Here is a 26,248-nt window from a genome sequence, read left to right on the forward strand (position 1 = left end):
CACCACCATCATCTCTGCCTTCCACTCCTCAACTTGCTGTAGGTGTTGCACTCGCAGAGTCCAGCACAACCGCTGGACTTCCACCTATAGCCTTTCCGCGCCGTGGTGCAGACATGTTGCTTGTCGCAGTCCTGGAGCCCTTCTGGTGCAGGGCCTCCAGGTTCCCTGCTTCCGGTTTTCTTTTACATTCCAAATACTCCCAGGGGGCAGGGCTTTCTTTTTCGTGCCTTTGGGCTGCTGTGGTGCAGTTAATTTTCACAGCAAAATGGCGTCAGTTTTTTTTTTAAGCAATAAAGTTCAGTCCGTAAAATACAGTTTTTAAGGCACACGTCACCCGGTTTGACCGGGTCCAGTTCAATCCTGTTTGTGACGCTAGGGAAAAGGGTTGTAGCACCCAGGGATATGGAGTACTCTGTTCCAAGCAGAGTCTCTGTTGGGAATGTCTCAATGGTTGCCGTTACCCGGTTCTGTGCCCTGGGCCTTTTTTGTAATGGGGATATTTACAGGGGATTGGTGAATAGAGTTTATTCATGACTTGCGGTGTTGCGGCTATATGTAGGGAGCCACCATTGCAAAATGTCTGTACTGGGGCTGATGATATTGGCAGCTAATATGGTAGTCCCTCCGCAAGTAGGGAATTGCCCCAGCGGGTGTATGGTGCGGTGGGCGTCGGAAGAAGCAGTCCAGACAGGTATTCAGTGCAACTGGTTTACTCACTTGAATGTTAACTGGTTGCCTGAGGCCGGCTGGTTTCGCCTCCAGGTCCCCGTCGTCCCAGTGCCAGTCTGGTTCTCTGGTACCTTCTTCCTCTGCACCTGTCTCTGGTAAGTGGGTCCCCGTAGTATGGAACACTGGGGGTCCCCCGGTCTGTGTTTACTGTCCGCCTGACAGTAGTGTGAACCCTGTGGGGATGGAGTCTCTGGTCCTGTCCCCAGCTCTCCCTTTGCTACTGAGTCTTCGGATTCTTTAGGGTCAGCAAGGTCCTTGATGGTCCCCTTTGCTGTGCAGGTGTTAACAGGTCGACTTGAAGCTCTTTCCTGTCCTAGGGTCCTGTACCCTGTCGGTGCATAGTTTCGGGAGTACTCCACCGTACTCCACCGTACTCCACCAGCAACTACCTCTCCTGGGTACCAGGTCACTGTCAACCCGAGTCAGGGCATCTCCTCACAGTCACCGCAGTTCTGACAACCTGTGCTCTTGACTACTCTCCACAGTCTTCCCCTCCCACCTGGTCAACTAGTGGACTGGAGTGGCTCCACCCTTTAGGCGGCCATCATTGGTCCCACCCTAGCCAGCTACCATTGTATGTGGGATTTGTTGTGGAAAACTGGGATTACCTGGGTTTTTGGTGTAACTGGCACTGGGGTGCTTGGTCCCTAAGGGGGTAGGCCCTGCATGCTGGTGGGGATGCAGAACCTTGTAGCACCCTGATGGGCTGAGGGGTGCTACACACCTATATTTGTCCGAAGTATATGGTTAGCTGCACTACTCTTTCTTCAGACAACTTTTTGGACCTTTCCTTTTTCAGGGCCTAAACCCCCCCACTTACAAGACATTTATAGTATCTAATGTTGAGAATAAATGTCTCAGATGGCAATACCACTATAAGTTTTATTATGGTCTTTGTGATATAAGCTATAAATGTGACTATTAAACCATAAAAAGTTGTGCATCCTTGTTGTAAAGCTTCATATAAATTAATGTGAGTTTTAATTAAAGGACATAGTCTAAGGTGCCAGACAAATTTTATTGCATTGCTCAGGTGGTATATTCTGAAATGTATCTCTTAGATGTGCAAAGGTTGTGTCCCTTTGTTTTAACACTTTATATAATTGGAGAGGTATTCTCAAGTTATTAAATTTCTTTCATTAGACAACTTGAAAATAAGCAAGTTTGCAAGTGACTTGCTTTTTCTATCTGCCACTATTCTTCTGCAGAGAGCTTTTATTTTTCATAGTGTACAGCTGGTTCCATGGAGCTCTATCACTAGTGTCTGCCCAGAGCCTGGCAGAGTGTGCACAATAGTTACGTTCCAGGAAACAGTTTAACTCCTAACATCCCACCATTAATTTCTGTACAGCAGTTATCTGTTCACTTCCCTCCCCCTCCTGCTCAGCTGCTGACAAAATGCTGTTATACACCTTGCAAAATAACCAGTCCACAGTTTTCAGAACAATTCTCCTTATGACAATTCTCGGCTCTTGCTGTCATGATTTGTGTGTTTTGGTGATATTGGTGTAGACTGAGAACAAACCATTGATACCTGAATGTGTTACAGCAGATCTTGTGCTGAGCTTAGAATTCTACTAAAGCTACAGCTGTGCTATCACCAGAACTGTCAATCAAGTAGGAGAACCTGCCTTTCCAGGTGGAAGGAGACCAGGAAGTAAGGAGATTGTAAGGAAACTGAAGAGCTTTGGATTGCTCAGGAGCCAAGTTGAGGATACCATTTAATGCCTTCCCGGCCTATGTCATACTATTACTCTCAGTAAATGGCAACACAATCCAATTTTTTTTTTCTTTTAAGCTTTTGTTCCCTGAAAGCTGTGGCTCATAAAAGGGAGAATTACGTTTTGACACTGGCCAGTGCCAGCGTCTGGATATAGTTTGTGAGCGGAGTCAGCATGCGCTGGACTCCAGTCCCACAGACAATTACTGCAGTGGCCGGGGACCTGCTTTCTCGACTTCTCATCTGGCAGCTTTAAAAGTATGTTCTCCTCTGAAACGCCACAGCATTTCAGTCTAACATACATGGCTGTAATCAAACAGGCAGTGTCTGATCCGTGCTGCTTGTGGTTCGGGCAGCATGTATCTGTAGTCAGGTTCCCTTTAAGGCATGGATTACTTTAAAGACTAGAGTCTAAAGGCCTCTATAAACTTTAGATTACTATTGACTGAATGATTGTTCAGCCAACAGCTATCTTCTGGCTCCCCCTACACAGGAATACTTGGCTAAGGCCGGTTTCACATTTGCGTTGTTTTGACGCAAACGGACTCCATCACTAATGTAGTACAGTTCATTTATTTACAGTGTAAGCGCGACCCCATGTGGACACATGTGGGTAGTGCAGGAAACATGGTGTCGCTCTTCCACTGTAAATAAATGAACTGTACTACATTAGTGACGGATTCCATTTGCGTCAAAACAACGCAAGTGTGACACTGGCCTAAGCCTAGAAGTCTCTCTATTGACTCCCACATACACAGGAACATTCCACTTAGCCAATTATTTTTACATGTTCGTTATTTTAGGAGCCTCTGCCAGACTCTAGTTGCGGTGCCAGAAGTCTGGATCCTTCTCTCCTCATTTGTCAGCAAAATTGGGAGGCTCCCATATTAAACATATTGTGGCTACATATTAGGCCACTTAATATTGGACTGTGAGCCAATCCCACCACCTTTGCCATAACTTGTATGAGTGCCAGACATTCTGTGCTTACAAGCTCCTGAGATGTGAATCCAGTACCGATCTTGAGCCAGATTAAATAGATTTTCTGGAGAATTTGATGCTAGATTAAAAGAAAAGAATAGTTATATTTACTATTGACAAAAGGTGGCTACTTTGAAGAACCTAGAATATAAGACATATTTTCAGTTGTTTCACACTTTTTTGTTAAGTATTTCATTCCACATGTGTTAATTCATAGTTTTGATGCCTTCAATGTGAATCTACAATTTTCAGAGTCATGAAAATCAAGAAAACTCTTTGAATGAGAAGATGTGTCCAAACTTTTGGTCTGTACTTTACATGGAATGTTTTTTTTAATTTTTGCAAAATAAAAGTTAATTTTTATTGAAATTTCCCTGGACTGATACGCTGGATTTTTTTTTTTACATTTAATATATCATATACTGTATCAAATATCTTACTATGATATTGGGTAATGATTGCTAGTTTTTCTTTTACAGGGAACTAAGGCAGTCTGAGGACAATAATACCAGTTTTTGGATTCCATGGACTCAGAAACAACAATGTGTACCAGCTTGGAACAAAGGGAAACAAGTACTTTCATCCTTCATATTATGGGAAAAAACACTCACTGCTATCAGAGGTGAGCAATTCAGCAAAAGTCTCTGTCAGACATGCATTATTCATAGAGCAATACCCAGTGGTCTGGGGTGCATACGGTAAGGTTAAGCAAGTGGCTGTTGGTGAAGTTGAAGAGGGGAGTCGGGTGATTGCCGACACTGCTTCCCCTAGCTTCATGAAATATATACACTGCCTTGCAAATGTTTTTGGCCCCCTTGAACTTTTCAACCTTTTCCCACATTTCAGGCTTCAAACATAAAGATAAAACATTTGAACAAGTGGAGCACAATTGTGAAGTAGAACGAAATGTATTGCTTATGTTAAACTTTTGTAAAGAATAAAAAACTGAAAAGTGGGGCGTGCAATATTATTCGTCCCCTTTACTTTATGTGCAGCAAACTCACTCTAGAAGTTCGCTGAGGATCTCCGAATGATCCAATGTTGTCCTAAATCACTGATGATGATAAATATAATCCACCTGTGTATAATGAAGTCTCCGTATAAATGCACCTGGTCTATGATAGTCTCAGAGTTCTGTTTAAAGCACAGAGAGCTTCATGAAGACCAAGGAACACGACAGCCAGGACCATGATACTGTAGTGAAGTTTGCTGGATTTGTATAAAAAAAGATTTCCAAAACTTTAAACATCCCAAGGAGCACTGTGAAAGCGATCATATTGAAATGGAAGAAGTATCATACCACTGCAAATCTACTAAGACCCGGCCGTCCCTCTAAACTTTTATCTTAAACAAGGAGAAGATTGATCAGAGATGATATAGCCAAGAGGTCCATAATCCCTCTGGATGAACTGCAGAGATCTACATCTGAGGTGGGAGAGTCTGTCCATAGGACAACAATCAGTCGTACACTGCACAAATCTGGCCTTTATGGAAGAGCGGCAAGGAGAAAGCCATTTCTCAAAGATATCCATAAAAAGTGTCGTTTAAAGTTTGCCACAAGCCACCTGGGAGACACACCAAACATGTGGAAGAAGGTGCTCTGGTCAGATGAAACCAAAATTGAACTTTTTGGGCATAATGCTAAACGATATGTTTGATGTAAAAGCAACACAGCTCATCACCCTGAACACACCATCCCCACTGTCAAACATGGTGGTGGCATCATCATGGTTTGGGCTTGCTTTTCTTCAGCAGCGACAGGGAAGATGGTTAAAATTGATGGGAAGATGGATGGAGCCAAATACAGGACCATTCTTGAAGAAAACCTGTTGGAGTCTGCAAAAGACCTGAGACGCCACACTTAACAACAATTAAACAATTAAATTGTTTTATCTTTATGTTTGAAGCCTGAAATGTGGGAAAAGGTTGAAACATTCAAGGGGGCCAAATACTTTTGCAAGGCACTGTATGTGCGTGGGATGCTCCCATTGAGGAATAAGGCAATTGTCATTATGTTCAGGGTCACCTTCACCTTTACTTGCTGGTTGCTTGTCATAGACGGGGAGGGTGACATAGAACACACGTCAGTCTCTGGTAAAACAAACAGGAACCTTTATTGCAGATCAGTCTTCTTCCGTGCTTCAGGCCCTTAGGACCACTCATGCTGTGTCTGCTCTCCTAGGGAGAAACTTCTATCTTCCAGGCACTCGCCCTAGGCACTATCCTCCAGAAGCTGTGTCCTATGTAAGCTTTCTCCCCTGTATCCTTTCCGTGTGGCTGCAGTGTCTCACAAGGACCCTCGGGTGCATAGCAGCTCCTGACCAGTTCAAGTACCCGTCAGCGGTGTTGCTGTACCCCAACGTATCACCTATCTCAGGATGCTCTACAAACCGTCAGCAATGTGAGGTCTTGATATACGGGAGGATTCCTCCCTTCCTAGACAGACCCTGGCTCAGGGCCTCTGTCTGTATACTTCAGCTCCTGCTGCTTTACTAATTAAGGCCCTGTGCAAACGCTGCAGATTTTACTGTGAAATTGCCACGGATTTCGCTGAAGAAATGCTGCAGAAAATGTTTATAACATTTCTGCAGTCATTCCCCAGCAAAACCTATGGGGATTAAAAAATGCTGTGTTCACACTGTGTTTTTTTGTCCCTGCGGGTTTTGCCGTGGAAGTAATGAGCATATCACTTCTTTTCAACAGGTATCTGCGGTTTTTGCCATAGAAAGTGGTAAAAAAACGCAGTTAACAAACTGTGGAAAAACTGCGGCAATACCGCTGCAAAACCACGGCAAAAAGTGGTAAATCCGCATGCAGTTTTTGGGTGCTGTTTGCTGCGTTTTTTTTTAACGCAGGTGCGGTAATCTTTCAGAGGCTGTGGAATTTTCTTAAGAAAATTTCATTTTCTAGTGCGCACAGGGCCTAACAAACTCCTCTCTGCTTCTGAACCTTTTGCTCACTCCTCCCTCCTTGCTGCTCTTCCTGTGTTCCTATTCTATCCTATTAGCTATCTAACTATTTCCATCATCTCCACTCCTGCAGCTTGATCCCTAGTTATATCTACAGTCGGGAAAAACAGTATTTAGTCAGCCACCAATTGTGCAAGTTTTCCCTCTTAAAAAGATGAGATTATGCCTGTAATTGATATCATAGGTAGACCACAACTATGAGAGACAAGATTAGAAAACAAATCCAGAAAATCACCTTGTCTGATTTGGTAAGATTTTTCTTGCAAATTATGATGGAAAATAAGCATTTAGTCATCTAAAAACATGCAAGATTTCTGGCTCTCACAGATCTGTAACTTCTTCTTTAAGAGGCTCCTCTGTCCTCCACTCATTACTTGTAGTAATGGCACGTGTTTGTGTGACGCCCTGGACTAGCACACACACACACACACACACACACACACACACCAGGGGGGCGGAGCCAGGCGGTTGCCTCCACCCACCGAGGAGATCACAGGCCCAGAGGCGGGAAAACAGTTAGTTAGTTAAGAGTTGAGCTTTGACAGTGGAGTGAAGTGAAGTCAAGTTCAAGGGCAGACTTGTGCTCAGGCCTGCCAAAGTCTACACCAGGTGTCTGGGTTGGAGCCCAGTCACCTCTGGCAAGGAGGCAGATGGTGGTGGCCGTCTGCAAGAGCTGGGATTACAGCCGGAGGAACCGTAAGGACCGGGGACGGGCGGTGGCCCGCCGGTACCGAACCGGGGAACCGATTAGAAACCGGAGCACCAGGAGGGGTACTCAGACCCAGTACGAAGCCCAGAAACAACTGGGCCGAGTCAAATCAACTGATTGAGGACTGGACTTTAGGACCTTTCCCACATAAGACCCGACTGAAGATAACAGCCCAACCATAGGGGTAAAGCCACCGCCCAGGCATAGAGACCTGAGGGGCCAGCGTCTGCGGGCAAAAAGTGCTCTCCCGACACATAGCAAGCCGTGGAGCGGACTACCATTGCTCAGGCATAGGAGTCATGATTTTTACACAAGAGAGGTGCAGGAGAAAGGCGGAAACCACCAACCTGTAAAGGGGAAAAGCTGCAGCCGGCTGCGGGAACCGTTCACCATCTTGTTTGGTTTGCCAGAGACTCCAGCGTGTTTATCATAGTGAGTACACCAGTGCCTTCGGGCCGCGTACTGTGACGCACCGCACCAACACCCCAGCACGCATTCATTCCCTTGCCTCAGCACCTCCCTCGGGCCCCTGGGACCATCATCCCCCTACCCACGGAGGGGGTCAACACCAAGCTGCGCAACACCGTCCCCAGGAGCCTAGTCAACGGCAGCGGTGGTGTCCATCCATTCACCACAACCCGTGGGTGGCGTCACAAACTTAAATCCCCTGCAAACCACTGCGGCTCCGGCCGTGGACCTCCCCACCAAAGTCCCAACGGGTAGCGCCAACCCCCTTTCAGAGCGACGTGACCCTCGGGTCCGTGGAGAGCTCGAGCCACCCACCGACGAGCACGGATCCGAGCGGCTCGGCAGCCGGCCGAGCCCCGTGGCGATACATTTGAACTTATCAGTATAAAAGACAACTTTCCATAACCTCAAACAGTCACACCCCAAACTCCACTATGGTGAAGACCAAAGAGCTGTCGAAGGACACCAGAAACAAAATTGTAGCCCTGCACCAGGCTGGGAAGAATGAATCTGCAATAGGCAAGCAGCTTGGTGTGATGAAATCAACTGTGGGAGCAATAATAAGAAAATGGAAAACATACAAGACCACTGATAATCTCCCTCGATCAGGGGCTCCACACAAGATCTCACCCCATGGGGTTAAAATGATCAGAAGACCACTGATAATCTCCCTCGATCAGGGGCTCCACACAAGATCTCACCCCACGGGGTTAAAATGATCAGAAGAACGGTGAGCAAAAGTTCCAGGACCACATGGGGGAACCTAGTGTATGACCTACATAGAGCTGGGACCACGATAACAAAGTCTACCATCAGTAACACACTACGCCGCCAGGGACTCAGATCCTGCAGTGCCAGACGTGTTCCCCTGCTAAAGACAGTAAATGTCCGGGCTCATCTGAAGTTTGCTAGAGAGCATTTGGATTATTCAGAAGAGTATTAGGAGAATGTCATATAGTCTGATGAAACCAAAGTAGAACTGTTTGGTAGAAACACAACTCATCATGTTTGAAGGAGACAGAATGCTGAGTTGCATCCAAAGAGCACCATATCTACTGTGAAGCATGGGGGTGGCAACATCAAGACTTGGGGGTGTTTCCCTGCAAAGGGACCAGGATGACTGATCTGTGTACATGAAATAATGAAAGGGGTCATGTATCGTTAGATTTTGAGTGCAAACCTCTTTCCATCAGCAAGGGCATTGAAGATGAAACGTGGCTGAGTCTTTCAGCATGATAATAATCCCAAGCACACCGCCAGGGCTGCAAAGGAGTCTCTCATAGTTGAGGTCTACCTATGATGTCAATTACAGGCCTCTCTCATTTTTTAAGTGGGAGAACTTGCACAATTGGTGGCTGACTAAACACTTTTTTCCCCACTGTACAACTTCCTAACTATAGTACTTAACTGTCCTATATTTACAGTACTCCTGGCCCTGCACTAATTTCTCCCACCTAACAGCACGAGGGTCCAGTCCTCTACATTACACCTTATACATGTTTTACAGTTTATAACAATCATATACCTACAATTGCTAAGGGCGCCGAGCACTGCACCCAATCAGCTCTGCTACATCCTGCATTATTGTACATATATATATACTGTACATTATACTTATATACATTAGGTTTACAATATACTAGTACTTCTTATGCAGGACTTGGCGTAGTTCGCCCCCTCCTACAAATAAGTCTGTAACGCTTGTCAGAACCTTACGGAGTCGCATGATCGGAAGGGTAGTAAGGAATGCCGAGGTCTGGTAACAGTAGTCATGTATAATCATAAGGGGTAAACCGAGACGTAGTCAGGGCACAATCCGAGGGTCACAATACCAGAAGAGAACATAGTAGTGAGTCGCCCACCACAGCGCTGCAGCAATCACCTGCGGGACACTGCGGGGACTTCTCTGTAGGGACCCTTCTGGCAACAGGTATGTCAGGTTCACTTTCATAGGAGTCGTGACGCCACTCTCGGTTTTGTGGTCAAGGTGATAGGGGTCCACCACTGCAGTTTAACGAGCGTCTGGGGCTGATGACACTTGCAGTTAGATGGTGGGGCCTCCCGAGAATGAGGGCTCCCAGGGGCTCGGGTGTATGTGTGTGGAACCACAGGTCGCAGAATAACTCAGTCTCAGTCCAGAAATGTCTTTTAACTGTTTACTCACTTGCTGGTGGTAGAGTGAGGCAACCCGGGCGATGCTGAGATGAACCAGAGGGAACCAGGTATCCTTCAGGCTGGTTTAGGGGTGACTGTAAGCTCGCCTTCCTTGCACTTCTTGTTTCGGATAACCCCCAACTTGAAGTATATGGGATTCATTCAGGGAAGTCGCATCTGCCTTTTCTCCCCTTTCTGGCCCATTTGCTGGCAGCATAGACCAAGTAAAGATGGCTTCTTGCCCTATCTCACTTTTGGGCCCCCTCATTGCTGCTGATGCTGCGGACTCTGTGTTGTTTGGTGAGACACTTGGAGTTCCCTCACCGGCAGGTTTAGTAGGTAGTTAAACTTGAGCCTACTTCAGGAACCTGCTTCCCCTGCGTGCCTGGTCTACCAGGAGTCCCCATACTCAATCACCCCGCTTCTTCCTGAGGTGTCTTTCAGGCTGACTGTGTGGCAACCGAACTGCCCCGTAAACAGCCACTACACTTGCAGGGTCTGACTAGCATGTCTGCGTGCCTGCGCTCCGCTTCAGACTGACGTGTCCTCCTCCACTGCTTCTCTCTGACTCACTACCAATGCACAACTAGTTTCCAGCCTCTCCATCGCACCACTAGCTGGGATATGGAGGCCACGCCCCCTCCTGGGTCTGCCCAGGGGTCCCCTCTAAGATGTGTGTGAGACCTGGTCACTATGTGTCTGTGCGTACACACCCTACTCAGCCTTTGAGATTACCTGTTTGTACTCACCCAGCATGGGTGCAGTACTCAGTGGTGACTCGCCAGGTCAGGGGCGCCACAGTAGTAAAAGGCAGCAAGCAAAGACATAGTCAGATAAGGCTAGTTTCACACTTGCGTTCAGCGCATTCCGTCACTATGGAGAATAGCGCAGTCCGTTAACGCACTGCGCTATTCTCCATAGACTTGTATGGACGACGCACTGTAACGCAAGTGTCTGCGTTGCATCCGCTGGACGACGCAGCGTCGTTATTTTGACGCTGCGTCGGGCGGATGGAACGCAGCATGTAACGTTTTTCTGCGCTTGGCGGAGTGTCAAAAAAACGCAACCTGCAGGAATCCGTTAGGCGTCCGTTGTTTTTATAATGGATGCCTATGGTGGCGGATTCCGTTAGAATGCGTCATTTGACGGATTCCGTTAAAGCAGCTGTCTTTACACAACTGCTCATGCTCAGATGTGTAAAGACAAGGAAAAAAAACTACAACGGACTGCGTTATTTTGTACGATCCGTAGCATGCGTTGTGCCACTATATGCAACGCATCCGTTGCATGCGTCACACAATGCAATGCTACGGATCCCGTCCAACGCAAGTGTGAAACTAGCCTAACACTATGTATAGTCAGATAACAGTCCGGGGTCCAAGACAGGAATGCAGAGCGGGCAGAGGGAAGTCCAATAACAGTTCGGGGTCAGAATACCAAGATTAGAATACTAGCAGACACACAAACTATGAGCAGAGCCAGAGAATACAACTGGCAGGGTTCTGGGGGAGCATGTTCAGTAAATTACCTGGAAGATGGAACAGCTGAGTAACCAGCACCTCCCAGAACCACCCAGGACTCCAGTATAGTGACCAAGCTGCTAGTTAATTAACAAGGACAGTGCCGCAGAGCATCTCCTTAAATTAATTATATCGGGTGGTGAACTTTGATTTTTCACTTGTTGAATGATCCCTGGACCAGTCTGTTCCTTGGTGAACACTGATGAGAAGTGCCTGATTAATATCTCAGTCTGTATGTTATTACGGACACAATTAATACTGTCCCATGCCTTGTCTATATAAATGGGACTAACTGCAGTACAGGCCTTTTTGTACCAATCTATCACAATGTATTTTCCTATCCCCTTGCAGCTAAGTTTGGCGCGAGTATCAGCTCCTATTTCTTGTGCCTTCGTTTCCTGTTGATCTTGAACTTTGCCTCCCTCGTTCTGACCACTAGTTTGATCATCTTTCCCACAACGTTTCTTAATAGGACAGGACACCACCACAATTATATAGGTATGTATCTACATGCACTAATAGAGAATTGTGGATAATCCATTTGGTCTTTGATTCCATTCCCGCTATGTTTTCTTCAGAACCATGTGGAAACTCGTCAGTCAACCTTCAGAGCCAGTCGTCGCAGAGTCCTCTTTTGGATGTGTTCACAGGAGAAGTGAGAAATTGAGATCATTATTTTACACTATAACATACCAGTGATGACCATGAGCAGTACAATTTTTCAGATTTGTATACACCGACATTTCCACATTTCCATTTTTCCATTCCTAGTGTTCGTTGACATTCTGACTGGGTTTGGAATATACCTGTAGTGGGTCATTGTAGACTGCTTGTTTGTATTGCCATTGGTTTCCCAAAATTCACAGGACCCAAATAGAAGTTGATTTGGAAGATGCAGCAGGGGCTTTTCATTCTACTGTATTATGGGTTTGGCACAAACGTCTGCTGTGAACACTTTATATAGATCTGTAAATTGTCTTTTATGTGTTATTTATGCTTACGCTATGTTTTTCACATTTCAGGGCTTTATGCAGGGCACCTTCTTTTTCTATGGACATTACATTGATGTGATGGAACATAAAAATACCTATAGTGTCCGGTTGGCCTACCTGCTGACTCCTTTCTTTTTCTTATTGATCTGTAGCCTTTTTCTTTTACAATGGTATGAACCCTTCCCTGCTTAGACTTACTATATTTAAGCCTGACTCCTAACATTGACCTGTCAGTGATGCTCTTTGCTCAGAACTGGTACTGATTTTATTATTATTATTATTATTATTATTATTGTTATTTTATACAGAGTTCCCAGTTCTGGGCATCCACCAATGTTACTTTAATTGTATGAGTGATGTGTCTAAATGCGGGAAAAACTGGGCAGCTTCAATATTTTTAACAGACAAAATTCAGTTTAATGAGGTTAAAGGGAATCTCTCAGCATGTTTTTGCTGTGTAATCTGAAAACAGAGGCAATAAGGGGTAGAGACACATATTTCAGCTATGTGCCACTTACCTGTGAGTTGTTGTTTACTTGCAATTAATGTTTTATCACTAGGAGATTATCACTGCCTGTACTACAGCTCATATGCTTGCTAGACCGACCATGCCCCCACCTGTGGTAAGCAGCTCACTGTCAATAGACAATATACACAGAGAGCTGTGGTGTGGGTGGAGTTAGCTTTCTGAGCTTTGCTACATGGTACATGTAATAACTCTGATTTTGTCACAACTACTGCACCTAGTAAACTAAGTGATACATCAAAGGAATCAAGGTCTCTTTTTTTACATTATGCTGCTATCAGACAAGGTAACAAAAGCCTGACGATAGATTCCCTTTACTTTCTTATTGTTACATTAAAGCTTTAAAATGATTGGCATTGTCATAATAGAAGATAACAGTGTTAGAATGTATGGATGAAAGAGAATCCCTTTCACAATACACTTTAAGGCTTTTGAGATGTATTCTGAGAGCTGCATGATGTAGGGGATGAGACATTGATTCCAGTGGTGTTGCACTTACTGGATTGTTTGCAGCAGTTTTTATATAATCACTGTTTTCTCTGCTGCAGATGTAGCAGTTCTCTGAATGCTGAGCTCTGTATAATTCCACCCACAACACTGATTGGCAGCTTTATGAGTACACTGTACATTGACCGAAAGATGCTAATCAATGGTGGTTACACAGAGCAGTTAACTAGGAGGCACAAGATACCTAGTCGAGTAATGTCAATCTCCTGCTGATAAAATACTGATTTTATTGAAACAACAGCACACAGTGTAGTAAGTGACACATCACTGAAATCAGCCCATACAACATGCTGCCCTTACATTACACAGCAAAAACCTGCTGACAGATTACTTTAAATGCTTTCAGATTTAATGCATATCACCTATTAATGATGATCAAATAGTCAACGAAGTCCATCCTGGCATATAATGCTGGAAAAATTAGCATTTAACTGATAGTAACATGAAACGGGTTACTGGTGTAGATTTAATTAACCTGAATTTGACAAATATATCAGTAAATAACTTGTCGGGAGTGGTGGGCTAAGGCAGTAGCGTAGTACACTGCTCATTCTAAGCAAATGAAATCAGCCTTGCCATGCAAATAGTGTAGAGCACTGAGGTGTGCTTCACTATTAACTAGCACGATAGCCTTTAAGTGGGCGCCACTACATGTGTATATTTATACATAAGGCACTGCTGCATTCATCTATTGAAGAAGCAGTCCAGTTTTGGGTACCGCCACATATATAAATCTCATCTAAACATCCATAGGCTGCATTTTTCAACTTTTAGTAATGACAACACTGTGTGCAAAATTATTAGGCAAATGAGTATTTTGATCACATGACACTTTTTATACATGTTTTCCTACTCCAAGCTGTATAGGCTTGAGAGCCAACTACCAATTAAGTAAATCAGGTGATGTGCATCTCTGTAATGAGGAGGGTTGTGGTGTAATGACATCAACACCCTATATAAGGTGTGCTTAATTATTAGGCAACTTCCTTTCCTTTGGCAAAATGGGTCAGAAGAGAGATTTGACGGGCTCTGAAAAGTCCAAAATTGTGAGATGTCTTGCAGAGGGATGCAGCAGTCTTGAAATTGCCAAACTTTTGAAGCGTGATCACCGAACAATCAAGTGTTTCATGGCAAATAGCCAAGGGCCACAAGAAGCGTGTTGGGTAAAAAAGGCGCAAAATAAGCGTGAAGCTGCCAAGATGCCATTTGCACCAGTTTGGCCATATTTCAGAGCTGCAACGTTACTGAAGTATCAAAAAGCACAAGGTGTGCCATACTCATGGACATGGCCAAGGTAAGGAAGGCTGGAAAAAGACCACCTTTGAACAAGAAACATAGGATAAAACATCAAGACTGGGCCAAGAAATATCTTAAGACTGATTTTTCAAGCTTTTACGGACTGATGAAATGAGAGTGACTCTTGATGGGCCAGATGGATGGGCCAGAGGCTGGATCAGTAAAGGGCAGAGAGCTCCACTCCGACTCAGACGCCAGCAAGGTGGAGGTGGGGTACTGGTATGGGCTGGTATCATCAAAAATGAAGTTGAGGGACCTTTTCGGGTTGAGGATGGAGTGAAGGTCAACTCCCAGACCTACTGCCAGTTTCTGGAAGACAACTTCTTCAAGCAGTGGTACAGGAAGAAGTCAGTATCGTTCAAGAAAAACATGATTTTCATGCAGGACAATGCTCCATCACATGCATCCAACTACTCCACAGCGTGGCTGGCCAGTAAAGGTCTGAAGGATGAAAAAATAATGACATGGCCCTATTGTTTAACTGATCTGAACCCCATAGAGAACCTGTGGTCCCTCATAAAATTTAAGATCTACAGGGAGGGAATACAGTACACCTCTTGGAACAGTGTCTAGGAGGCTGTGGTGGCTGCTACACGCAATGCTGATCGTAAACAGATCAAGCAACTGCCAGAATCTATGGATGGTAGGCTGTTGAGTGTCATCATAAAGAAAGGTGGCTATATTGGTCTATTATATGTATTGGTATTGTATTGATTTTGCATGTCAGAAATGTTTATTTCTAAATTTTGTGCAGTTATATTGGTTTACCTGGTGAAAATAAACAAGTGAGATGGGAATATATTCGGTTTTTATTACGTTGCCTAATAATTCTGCACAGTAATAGTTACCTGCACAAACAGATAGCCTCCTAAGATAGCCAAATCTAGAAACACCCACTCCAACTTCCAAAAATATTAAGCTTTGATATTTCTGAGTCTTTTGGGTTGATTGAGAACATAGTTGTTGATCAATAATAAAAAAAATCCTCTAAAATACAACTTGCCTAATAATTCTGCACACGGTGTAAATACAACGGCAAAACAACAATTAATATAAAACTGAGTAACTATGTGTATAGACAGTGATAGTACGCAGATTCTGATGAACCTTTGTAGATCGATAGAAAAAATACATTGTATATGATGATCATTAAATATGCAATAAGATTTACTGATCATCAATGAGATCGGAAAGTCAGTGAGATGCCCAGAATTTAGGCATTTAGTTTGCAGCGTGCAAGCAATAAATGATATCTATTTTTACAGTATATATAGCACATACAGAGAACTAATAGATTAAACAAGGCTATGACTATGAGTAAAAGATTATAAATGATTGCATACAACAGGTGATCGATATGATGTAAATTGAATTTTTGTTGAATGATATGAAATTCACATATTCAATTCACATTGCCCAAAGAAATGCCCACCACTATTTTACACATTGCAGAAGAGTGCATCAGCCATGGAAGGCTTACATGAACTCAGGCAAAACCATGCGGGCTTTCCTATAAAGCCTTACAGCTACCGCATCACATGGCATAGCATAGCCATTTAGGATTCACTATCAAAGCCTGTATAAAAGCCAAAGCAGGGAATGCAGCAGCCATTTTAGGGTGAAAACCTCCGTCAGAGACAGTGTGCTTGCTTCTCATAAGTCATATCTTGATCTTTTTATCGCACAGTACAGTGAAAGGAATAACACAAAGGCGAGTGCGGAGCAGACAGTACAGGACCTCGATCAGCAGCAAAGTCTTTTCGGGTTGGGATTTCTGTGTGAGAGGAACGGCGACATCTATTCTTAAGCAGAAGAGTTTCAGCAATCATATCAAGGTTTGTCAGGCTGTCTATATATCATAGTAGGTTTTAGGCTGTGTTCACATTTGTGAATTCAGATTTTCTATTCTGTTTTAGGAACAGACAAAAACAGATCAGTTGTATCATTAATTAAGAAGGGCGCTAATGACTTGCTCATGGTCCGTCTTGGTTCTGTTATGCTTCAGTTTTTAAAATGGAAAAAAGTACTGCAAAATAATGGGGTTTCTTTTATCCATCCTTAGAAATGACACATAACCTAGACAAACCTTATAATCTATAGGACCCTTCTGCTTTTATGCAGAACTGATCAGTTGTTACATGAATTCTGATTCCTAAACCAGAAATAGGCAAACATCTAATTAGTATTCCTCTAATGTCTTCCCTTCGCGCAGTCTCATTTGGCTGAGGAGCATTGGTTCTGGTTAACGGCTCAACAATCTTTGAGTAAAAGAGTGCGCATTCTTACTTTGCGTGTTTTTCTCAACTGTGTCATCTTGACTCTGATGGCTGGAGGATTTTATCTTATATATCTGGCTACAGGTGTTTCTCAAGACTTTGAAGAGGTAAGTACAATGTTATTTCCCTAATGTCCATCATCTTTGAATGGAGGTAACCCTATTTTGTAATTCTGTTTGCTCCTCAGAGGCCAGATGATCCAATCCTCAGCCTGGTGACTCAGTATCTTGTGCCTATTGTCATCTCCTTGGTTCTTCTGATCCTGCCATATTTCTTCAGGCTCCTAGTAAAATTTGAAGGCTTGTCCCCAAGTGCAGAGATAACCTTAACTTTGATCAGGTGAATCACATTTATTGCAATCTTTTTCATGCTTTTAATAACTAGACCTTGCCCAAAGCATGTTTTTTGTCTGTCTTAGTCTGGTTTTATCACTTTGTTATTTTTACATACATTAATTTTCAGGCGATCTGCAGTCTGACGCTGACAGTATAATGCTTTGCTATGCTGCTGCATTACACCAGTGATCAGAATAAGAAAAGTTAAAGTCCCATATAGAAAGCTGAAGGAAAAAGAGCACCAGTAGGGTCTTACCAAATATTATAGGGAGATATACATAAAGAGACACTCACCTAAAGAGATTGTGTGAGTCACAACCCCTATGGAAGCCTGAGATAATGGCGGCTGTGGCAGATGGGTTAAGCTTCAATGGTGGAGAGGAGAAACGGGGTTAATGCCGTGCTGATGCCAAAGTAATAGACTTTTGATTTAATCAATTCTTTCTTATTTTACAGGTCTACGCGTTTCAGAGGTCAAAGGCCTCCTTCATCAGGACAAAGGAAAAATCAACAATGTATGTATCAATTGTTGATTTTTCCTTTGTCTTGATGATGGAGACTCTGACCTCTCAAACTCGTAGAATTGATTAAAGTCCCATATAGGGCGGCACGGTGGCTCAGTGGTTAGCACTGCAGTCTTGCAGTGCTGGGGTCCTGGGTTCAATTCTCACCAAGGACACCATCTGCAAGGAGTTTGTATGTTCTCCCCGTGTTTGCGTGGGTTTCCTCCGGGTTCTCCGGTTTCCTCCCACACTCCAATGACATAGTGATAGGGAATGTAGATTGTGAGCCCCAATGGGGACAGTGTTGTCAATGTATGTAAAGTGCTATGGAATTAATAGCGCTATATAAATGAATAAATATTATTATCATTATATAGGGACTAAGTAAAAAAAAGTTAAAAAGCCCTGCAAAATGTAAAACAAAAAAAAACACAAAAAACTAAAAAATACATTTACTTTTATAAAAACAAAAATAAACAAAGAAAAAGTACACGTATTTCTTATCACTACATCCAGCCCGACCTCTTCTATAAAACTGTCACACTATTTAACCCCTTCAGTGAACAGTTTAAAAAAATGTCGCAAAATATGTTTTTTCATCATACTGCAGAAAAAAAGTGGAATAAAACGTAATCAATAAGTTGAACATAAATATAAATAGTATTACTGAAAACTACTTCTTGTCCCGCAAAAAAAAATAAGCTGCCACACGGCTCCATCAGCGGAAAATAAAAAAGTCATAGCTCTGAGAATACAGCAATGCAAAAAAAATTTCTTTTGTCTAGTAAAATTGTTTTTATTGTGTAAAAGCGGTAAAACATAAAAAAAGATATAAATGGGATTTCGCTGTAACTGTAGTGACCAAAAGAATAAATCTGTGTTGTTACTTTTACTAAACAGTGAACCGAAAAAAAATAATAATCGCAAAACTGGTTCCTGAATTGCTGTTTCATGTTAACTCTACTTACCAAAAATGAGAATAAAAAATTATACAAAAATGTTATGTGCCCGAAAATGGTACCAATAGAAACATCAACTCGTCCCGCAGAAAACAAGACCTCACACAGATGTCTCTCCAAATGTGACATGGTGTCTGCTATGTAATCCAGACAATTGTGCACTCTAAAATTCAAATGGCGCTCCTTCCCTTCTGAGCCCTGCCGTGCACCCAAACACTAGATTTAGATCACATATGAGGTATCGGCGTAGTCAGGAGAAATTGCGCAACAAATTCTGTGGTGCATTTTCTTCTGTTACCCTTGTGAAAATACAAAATTTGAGGCTAAAATAACATTTTTGTGGGAAAAACAAAAATGATAATTTTTCCTTCCACATTGCTTTAATTCCTGTGAAGCACCTGAAGTGTTAATAAACTTCTTGGATGTGGTTTTGAGCAGTATGAGGGGTTCAGTTTTTAGAATAGTGTCACTTTTGGGTATTTTCCATCACCTAGGTCTCTCAAAGTCACTCCAAATGTGATGTGGTCATTAAAAAAAATGGTTTTGTAAATTTTGTTGGAAAAATGAGAAATTGCTGATAAACTTTGACCCCTTCTAACTTCCTAATAAAAACAAATGTTTCAAGAATTGCACTAATATAAAGTAGACAAGTGGGAAATGTTATTTAGTAACTATTTTGTGTGACATATCTATCTGGTTTAAGGGCATAAAAATTCAAAGTTTGAAAATTGCAAAATTTTTGATATTTTCACAAATAAACGCAAAAGATATTGTCTTAATTTTACCACTATCATGAAGTACAATATGTCACAAAAAATCAATGTGAAAATTACTGGGATCCGTTGAAGCATTCAGAGTTATAACATCATAAATTGACACTGACCATCTTTATTTTCTCTATGCTTTAATTTATTTATTTTTTCCTTGTGACTAAAGCTGTGTGGGTTTTGTAATGTAAGGTTCGAGCTACAATCAGTATACCCGACCAGACTGTTAGGTCTGCTGGCCTGCTGGTTGGGTGAGCTGCTGCAATCAGAGCACAGTTTGTATCAGCATATTAAAACCAGGCCTCGTTAGTTACTTACTCGCCTAGCCCTTCTAATACTTCCTTGCTCCATTTATATATTTATAAAAAATGACCAAAATTGTTTTCTGATTCACTATTATTGAATTATTAATAGCCGTTGCCCACATGAGATGTAGTGAGACATGATGCTGACCACTTACATAAGCAATATTATCCCTGATGGAACGCGAATGTTGGAAAATATTTAAAGGGGTTGTTCACCCATATTCATTATTTGCTAGTGTGAAGCCCCACAGGTGCGGTGTAGCGGTGCATCACCTTTAGGGACTCCACGTGATGGGATGGTTCTGGTCACAGGTAGGGAACCTTCTTGGGATTGTCGTGACGCCACTCTCAGAATTGCGGTCAATGGGGACCGCCACTGCAGATTAAGGGATGCCTGGGGCTGATGGTGGGTGCAGTCAGTTGTAATAGCCTCCTGAGAGTGAGGCAAGCCCCAGGACCCTGTGTAGGTGTGCGGAAGCACAAGTCGCAGAATAACTCAACACAAGCAGGATGTCTTTCAGGGGTTTTACTCACTATTGATGGCAGGGTGAATAACCCGGGCGTAGCTGGGATGAACCAGGCTGGAACCAGGTGTCCTTCAGGCTGACTTGTGAGGGTGGCTACTGACTCGCCTTCCTTAGCCCTTCTGTTGTTTGTGATGACCCCAACTTGCAGTCCCTACGGGGGTCACCCAGGGAAGTTGCTGCTCCCCTCGTTTTGGCCCGCTTGCTTGTAACCTGGACCAGGTCACTCCAGTTGCTTGCCTCCTGTGAGCTATGGGCCCTCACTTTGCTACGTGGCTGCGGACTCTGTGGTGTTATCTTGGGGGTTTGAAGTGCCCCCTCAGGCAGGTTTGGCAGAAGAAAGGTGGATCTATCTCTGCACTGGGACCTGTTACTCGTTTGGGCCTGGTTCCTCCCTGCCAGTCCTCTTACTCTCCACTCCGTTGCTCTCTCTTTAGCCTTGGGTGGATTTCGGGTGGCACTACTAGGTGACCGTTCTCCCCCGTCAGTAGTCACTGCACGAACGCTGTTAGACTGCAACAGCTCCAGGGTCTGCTTCTGCTCTCCCTGAGCTGCACACTAAACCGGCTCACTTGTGGGACCTGCACGTCAGCTCTCTCCGCTGTCTTCTCACTAACTGCCTAACTCCTCCTCCTCTTTACTTCCTTTCCCCACTCATGCCTGCCTACGCCACCTAGCAACCAGGCTCTCTACCACAACCCTTGAGTGGACATGGAGGCACGCCCCCTCCTGGAAGCTCTCAAGAGTCCTCCCAAAGGTACATGTGTGAGACAGTAGAGACAGTGCTTAGCACAGTCCTTCCTTACAGCAGAGCACTGCAAGCAGGAAACATGCTAAGCTGTGATGAGCAGAGAAACGCTGCCTAGTGACTCAGAAAGACTGAGGCCGGCCGCGGTGATATCACGTGATTAGGAAATTGACGTGACCTCACCGGATCCCCAAGGTCATGAAGCCCGGGGGTCAAGCGATGGGGAAGAGCGGACTGCAAGACGACCGGTCACAGGCATTATTGCCAACATAAGGTATTTGAGAGAAACATAGTTTCTCAACATAATATCGATCTAGCAAATAATAAATATGGGTGAACCACTTCTTTAACGTATAGTAGTGATGAAAAATAGTTTATAAATCTTTGCATTACACTATTAATGTAATTAGGACAAGAATAAGACTACGGATAGGAATTATTTTGTCAGATTTAGTTGCTGCTTGTATGCAGCTTAATTCATTATTAATATGCCGCTCAATAACACTGAATTCAAAAATATTACAAACTGTGAAGCTTGACCGATCTCAGCAGTGATACCCTGATTCCAGTAGTTACACTGATGGTCTCGAAATTGCAAGAGATTATCAGAATTCTGGTAGATTAATATGAACATAGTTTATAAACTTGCAGGCAGGGCTCTCATTCCTCTTAGGGATGAGCGGACCCGTGGATATTCGGGTTCACCGGGTTTGGCCGAATTTTAGTTAAATATTGGGTTTGTTACCCAGACTTGACCCGAACTTCATCCCGTACACCAGGCAATGGGGACTCAAACTTTTGGGCTGTAAAATGGTCATAATAAGGGCTAGGGGGCTGCAGAAGAAATCAAAAGGCGCAAGACTATTGCCCTGCAAACAAATGTGAATAGGGAATAAATAAATAATTTTAAAAAACGGCGTGGGGTCCCCCTATTTTTTTATAACCAGCCAAGGAAAAACCCCACAGCTCAGGGCTGGTATTATCAGGCTGGGAAGGCCCAAGAGCCAAATACCATGGACCTTCCTAGCCTGATAATACCAGCTCCCAGCTGTCTGCTTTAACTTGGCTGATTATCAAAAATAGGGTGGACTCCACATCATTTTTTATTTATTTATTGTGTTCCCTGCAGCGTCCAGGCATCTTCCCCATGCCAAAACGCTTGTTGATTGGCTGCGCTGCAGTCTTTCAACAAACTTTATTCACCATCTGAACAGAACAACTAGACCACAGACTTCGATGAGACATCTGTGTTCAAGTTCGAGCACCGAACACTAGGTTTCTGGTACGAACCTCGATCTTTACCATTCGTGTTCACTCATCCCTGCTCTTTTTATCTGTTGAATTATATGTATGTTTAATCTGTAATGTCTTTATTGTCTGTATAAATATCCTCTGAATTGCAAAGTGCTTCGGAATATGTTGATGCTATAGAAATAAAAAGTATTATTATAACATGAACTCTCTAATACATGGAAGGAATTGAAAACGTCTTTGAGTATCTGCCAACTGTGGACATTATGATACATATGTACAGGGGATCACCCACTTAATAGATATCTTAATTGTCACAAACAGGAGGTAGAATTTATTTTACTCTGTTACATTTCCAATGAAATGACAATAATTCCCCCTTCTGGACTAAATATCTCTTCTCTAGAGGGAAGATAGTGTTTATTACTGCAGTGTACCTTGGGTTGATGGAATAATTATGCACTTAGTAGTTTTGAAGATGGAGAATGTGGGTGAACCGCCCATGCTGCCGTGTAAAGGATGAAAGAGGAAGGTCTCAGAATGTGATTCATTCAATGCGTTTCGGAGTCAGGCGCCTTCATCAGTATATCACAATTCCTGTTTCATTCTTTACACATTAGTGTGGGTGGTTCACCCACTTTCTCCATCTTCACCCTAATATCTGGATCTGCAGCAGCGATTTTTTATATTTTGTCCAGTTGGCTGTGGCTCACACAACCCCATCAGGTGAAAATATGCTATGCGTGTTTTATACTTATCACCATCTCACAGATAAGACCCTATTGAGCTTTATTTCTTTCATAATTAGAATAAAATATTTTTAAAAGTATCCCTCAAATGATCAGTTATCCTTCCCTCTCCTTAGCTCTTTGATGGCACTGGTATACCAAGCCTATTTACCATACAACTGCAGTATTTCTTGTCTTTAAATAAGGAGTTTAAGCTTACTTTCATAGATCCCCAAAACAGTGTGGGGATCAAAGATAGGGTTGGTGTGTCTATGTCAACGCTCCTTATCGAGGTTGGCAACTCAAAATCGGTACTGTGATACTGTTCCGCTTTCCCGGTAGGATGATTATGCACAGCTTTCAATGCTGGAAGCGATCTGATGATATACCCAGTTGCACCACATCATAATGGCTCTGCCCTTGCTATTAATGGCTGTCTCTTGTGAGTTGTATGAAGTTTTCAAATTGTCCCACAAGATAACCGTTCCATGTAGATTGTAGATTTGCCTTTGTATTTTCTCTTTTTGCAAAGATTACTTTTCAGAAAAGCTCTTCTTTTCTTATTTCTTATTTTCACCTGCTACTTTCCAAGGAAGTTATTTTATATTTTTTTCCCCATGTACTCTGAATATACTTGTAGTAGGATTCTGCTTTTCTGTAGGAAAGGCTAGCCCTTTAGTGATGGGTATGCCTCCCACAACTATGGTCTACTGGTGGGTTTGCCTTTCTTCTTGACTATCTTGGGCTCCTCAGTGCTTTGTTCTACGTATACGTAACCTATGTTTTGTTATCTTGCTATATTAAAAACGCAATAAAAATGTCTCAAACATAAACCTTCCTTGCACAGGTGTGTATTCCTCAGACTCGGAACCTTGGCAATTTTCTTATTTTCTCTAGGACAAAAGATTCTATGCTTAGGAGATTCCAAGGCACCATGTCAGATTTGTGGCTACAATAGAAAATTTCAGGTGAGAGACAAAGTCTGTAGAGTGGTTATCAGAGCACACTATTCATATTCTGCAATTCTACACCCAGAATTTCATCTGGCAATGTCACCACACTTATCTAAGCACCCATATATTGTTTTGGGTTTTTTTCTACTGTAGACCCATGTGCATTATAACTTGCTTTTGCTGCCATTCAAATATTGGAAATTACATTCTTCAATCACAATATTCATTAGAGGATAAGAAGACTACCTCATGGATGTAGTCTACAGGCAGATGTCTCACAGGAGAAAAGCTACTTCCAGATGTATTTTAGGGTATATACATACATCCGCCTGAAAAACCACTACAAAAAATGAACAGAATGCACAGTAATGTCAAAACGACATTGCTGTGTACATTTTCCTTCTTATGTCACCTCTTTTAATTCCTTTAGAGTTTGGGTTGAGACCCCATGAAGCAGTTAAAAGAAGTAACATTCATTCTCCCTAAGGCTTCTGCCACACTCACGTGAAATTCACGCACGTGCCGAGAGACACGTATTTTCCCTGCGTGTTGCGTGCAGGTAAGTACGTGTCTCTGGTACGTGCGGGCCACGTGTGTTCTACGTGTGCTATCCGCGATAGCACACGTAGAACAGGTAATTATTATACTCACCTGGTCCTTCCTGATGTCCGCGCTGCTGTCTGTGGTGCTGATCCTCGGTCTCCAGCCCTCCCGTCTCCCCGCTGCTGCTGCTGCCAGGCAGTGAAGTGAATATTCAATGAGAATAATGAGCGGCGGTCGGCAGCAAGAGGCAGCAGCGGCAGAGACAGGAGGGCTGGAGAAGGTGAGTTAATGTTTTTTTATTTTTCACTGACATGTGTGGTTTCTCCGGTGCGTGTCACACGGGACCGCATCCACACTACACCCGTGTGGTGCGGGTGCGGGCCGTGTGACACCCGTGCTGCGGGAGAAAACACTGACATGTCAGCGCTTTCAAAAAAGCACACACGTACAAACGCACACGGACACACGTTCCGTGTGGTTTTACGTGTGTGTGCCTGCTACAATAGGGTAGCATTGGTTAAAGTGTCTCCGTGCCGCCGGTACGTGTAAAAAATGACAAACACGTGCCGGCAGCACGGATGTGTGGCGCTAGCCTAAAGAAGCAGCAAGTTCAAGTGGCAGCATAACTGCTTGCGAAGCCATTTCAAGAAAAAGACCACCAGATTTTTCCTGAAGAGTCTTTGCCTAAGAAATAATTTTGAAGACGTACCCTAGGTGTTCCTTCACACGTCAGAATTTTTTTTCTTGTACGCAAAAAAAGGTCTGAATTTCATCAGTGTTTTTGATCACAGTGTCAACAGAGTTTGGTCAATATATCAGTTTTACCATCAGTGTTTGGTGACAATTTTATCAGTTTTCTCTCAAATGGAAAAAAAACTGATGGAAGTTTCTCAAGCTTCTCATATCAAACAGTCTATGACATCCAAAAGCTTTCTAATTATTTTCACGGATCCTAAGACTTGTATTGGAGAGTATGATCTGATTCTAAAATCAATATCGATCAAGCGTCAATGGTTTTCTGTGGACTGCTCAGTCCGAAGAAAAAAAGTCAGACATGCAAACTACCCCGTAAACTATCACATGTATGAGTGCTATCTGTGAAAAACATGGATAACACTCATATTAGAAAACTGATGTGTTAATTAGCCCTCATTGTGACATTTCCCAAATAAATATACATGCACCCTCAGCTGTATATTTATCAAAACAATCAACTGTATTATTTAATAAGGCTGTAAGGTGCTCCATGCTTCACACATCTTGTATACGCGTATGTCATTCACTATTTAATGTGTATATGGACAGATTCAGGGCCTAGTTCCTCACAGCTTTCACACTAGAATTCTGTCATGAAAGCTTTGAAACGTTTCAAAATTTCAGTGCAACTTGGAATTACACCTAATTTTTTTTTGCTTTTGACGTGAACAACACTGGTCTAGATGAATTGGGCCCTTAGCTTGCTAATGCACGGTGAATAAACAGATTCTGCTGGTTGTGTGACGCCCCTGGACTAGTCAGGTCATCACAGGGTTCTGCACACTCTTTATCTTCCAGTGCAGGACTCAACCCCCCATGGCTCTGGGTCCCCATCTTGCAGTACTGCCTCTACCAGCATCTACAAATCCTAGTGACACTTTGCACCACACCCTGTCAGGCACACCAGTGGGCTGCTAAGCTGGAATAGGGCCACCCACCTAGGGGTCAGGCAGGGAGGTGGGAGGTGACCAGTCAGTGGAGTGTTAGCCCTCGAGCTGTGAGGAGCTCAGAGGAAGCTGGGAGTTGGAG

The 26,248-nt window shown here is 43.3% G+C and overlaps 1 protein-coding gene across 1 annotated transcript in view; it reads left to right on the forward strand.

The window, feature by feature from the left end:
- The window catches only part of TMC8 (transmembrane channel like 8), a 92,374-nt gene that overhangs the window by 22,903 nt on the left and 43,223 nt on the right, over positions 1–26,248 (forward strand). Inside the window, exons 3-10 of the mRNA XM_075347459.1 lie at positions 3,910–4,052; positions 11,602–11,748; positions 11,829–11,905; positions 12,273–12,412; positions 16,259–16,406; positions 16,784–16,954; positions 17,035–17,186; positions 23,815–23,935. Coding sequence (XP_075203574.1) covers positions 3,910–4,052; positions 11,602–11,748; positions 11,829–11,905; positions 12,273–12,412; positions 16,259–16,406; positions 16,784–16,954; positions 17,035–17,186; positions 23,815–23,935 — 1,099 coding nt within the window. The remainder of the gene's footprint in view (positions 1–3,909; positions 4,053–11,601; positions 11,749–11,828; positions 11,906–12,272; positions 12,413–16,258; positions 16,407–16,783; positions 16,955–17,034; positions 17,187–23,814; positions 23,936–26,248) is intronic.

This window comes from Anomaloglossus baeobatrachus, chromosome 5, assembly GCF_048569485.1.
Source record: "Anomaloglossus baeobatrachus isolate aAnoBae1 chromosome 5, aAnoBae1.hap1, whole genome shotgun sequence".
Classification (NCBI taxonomy): domain Eukaryota; kingdom Metazoa; phylum Chordata; class Amphibia; order Anura; family Aromobatidae; genus Anomaloglossus; species Anomaloglossus baeobatrachus.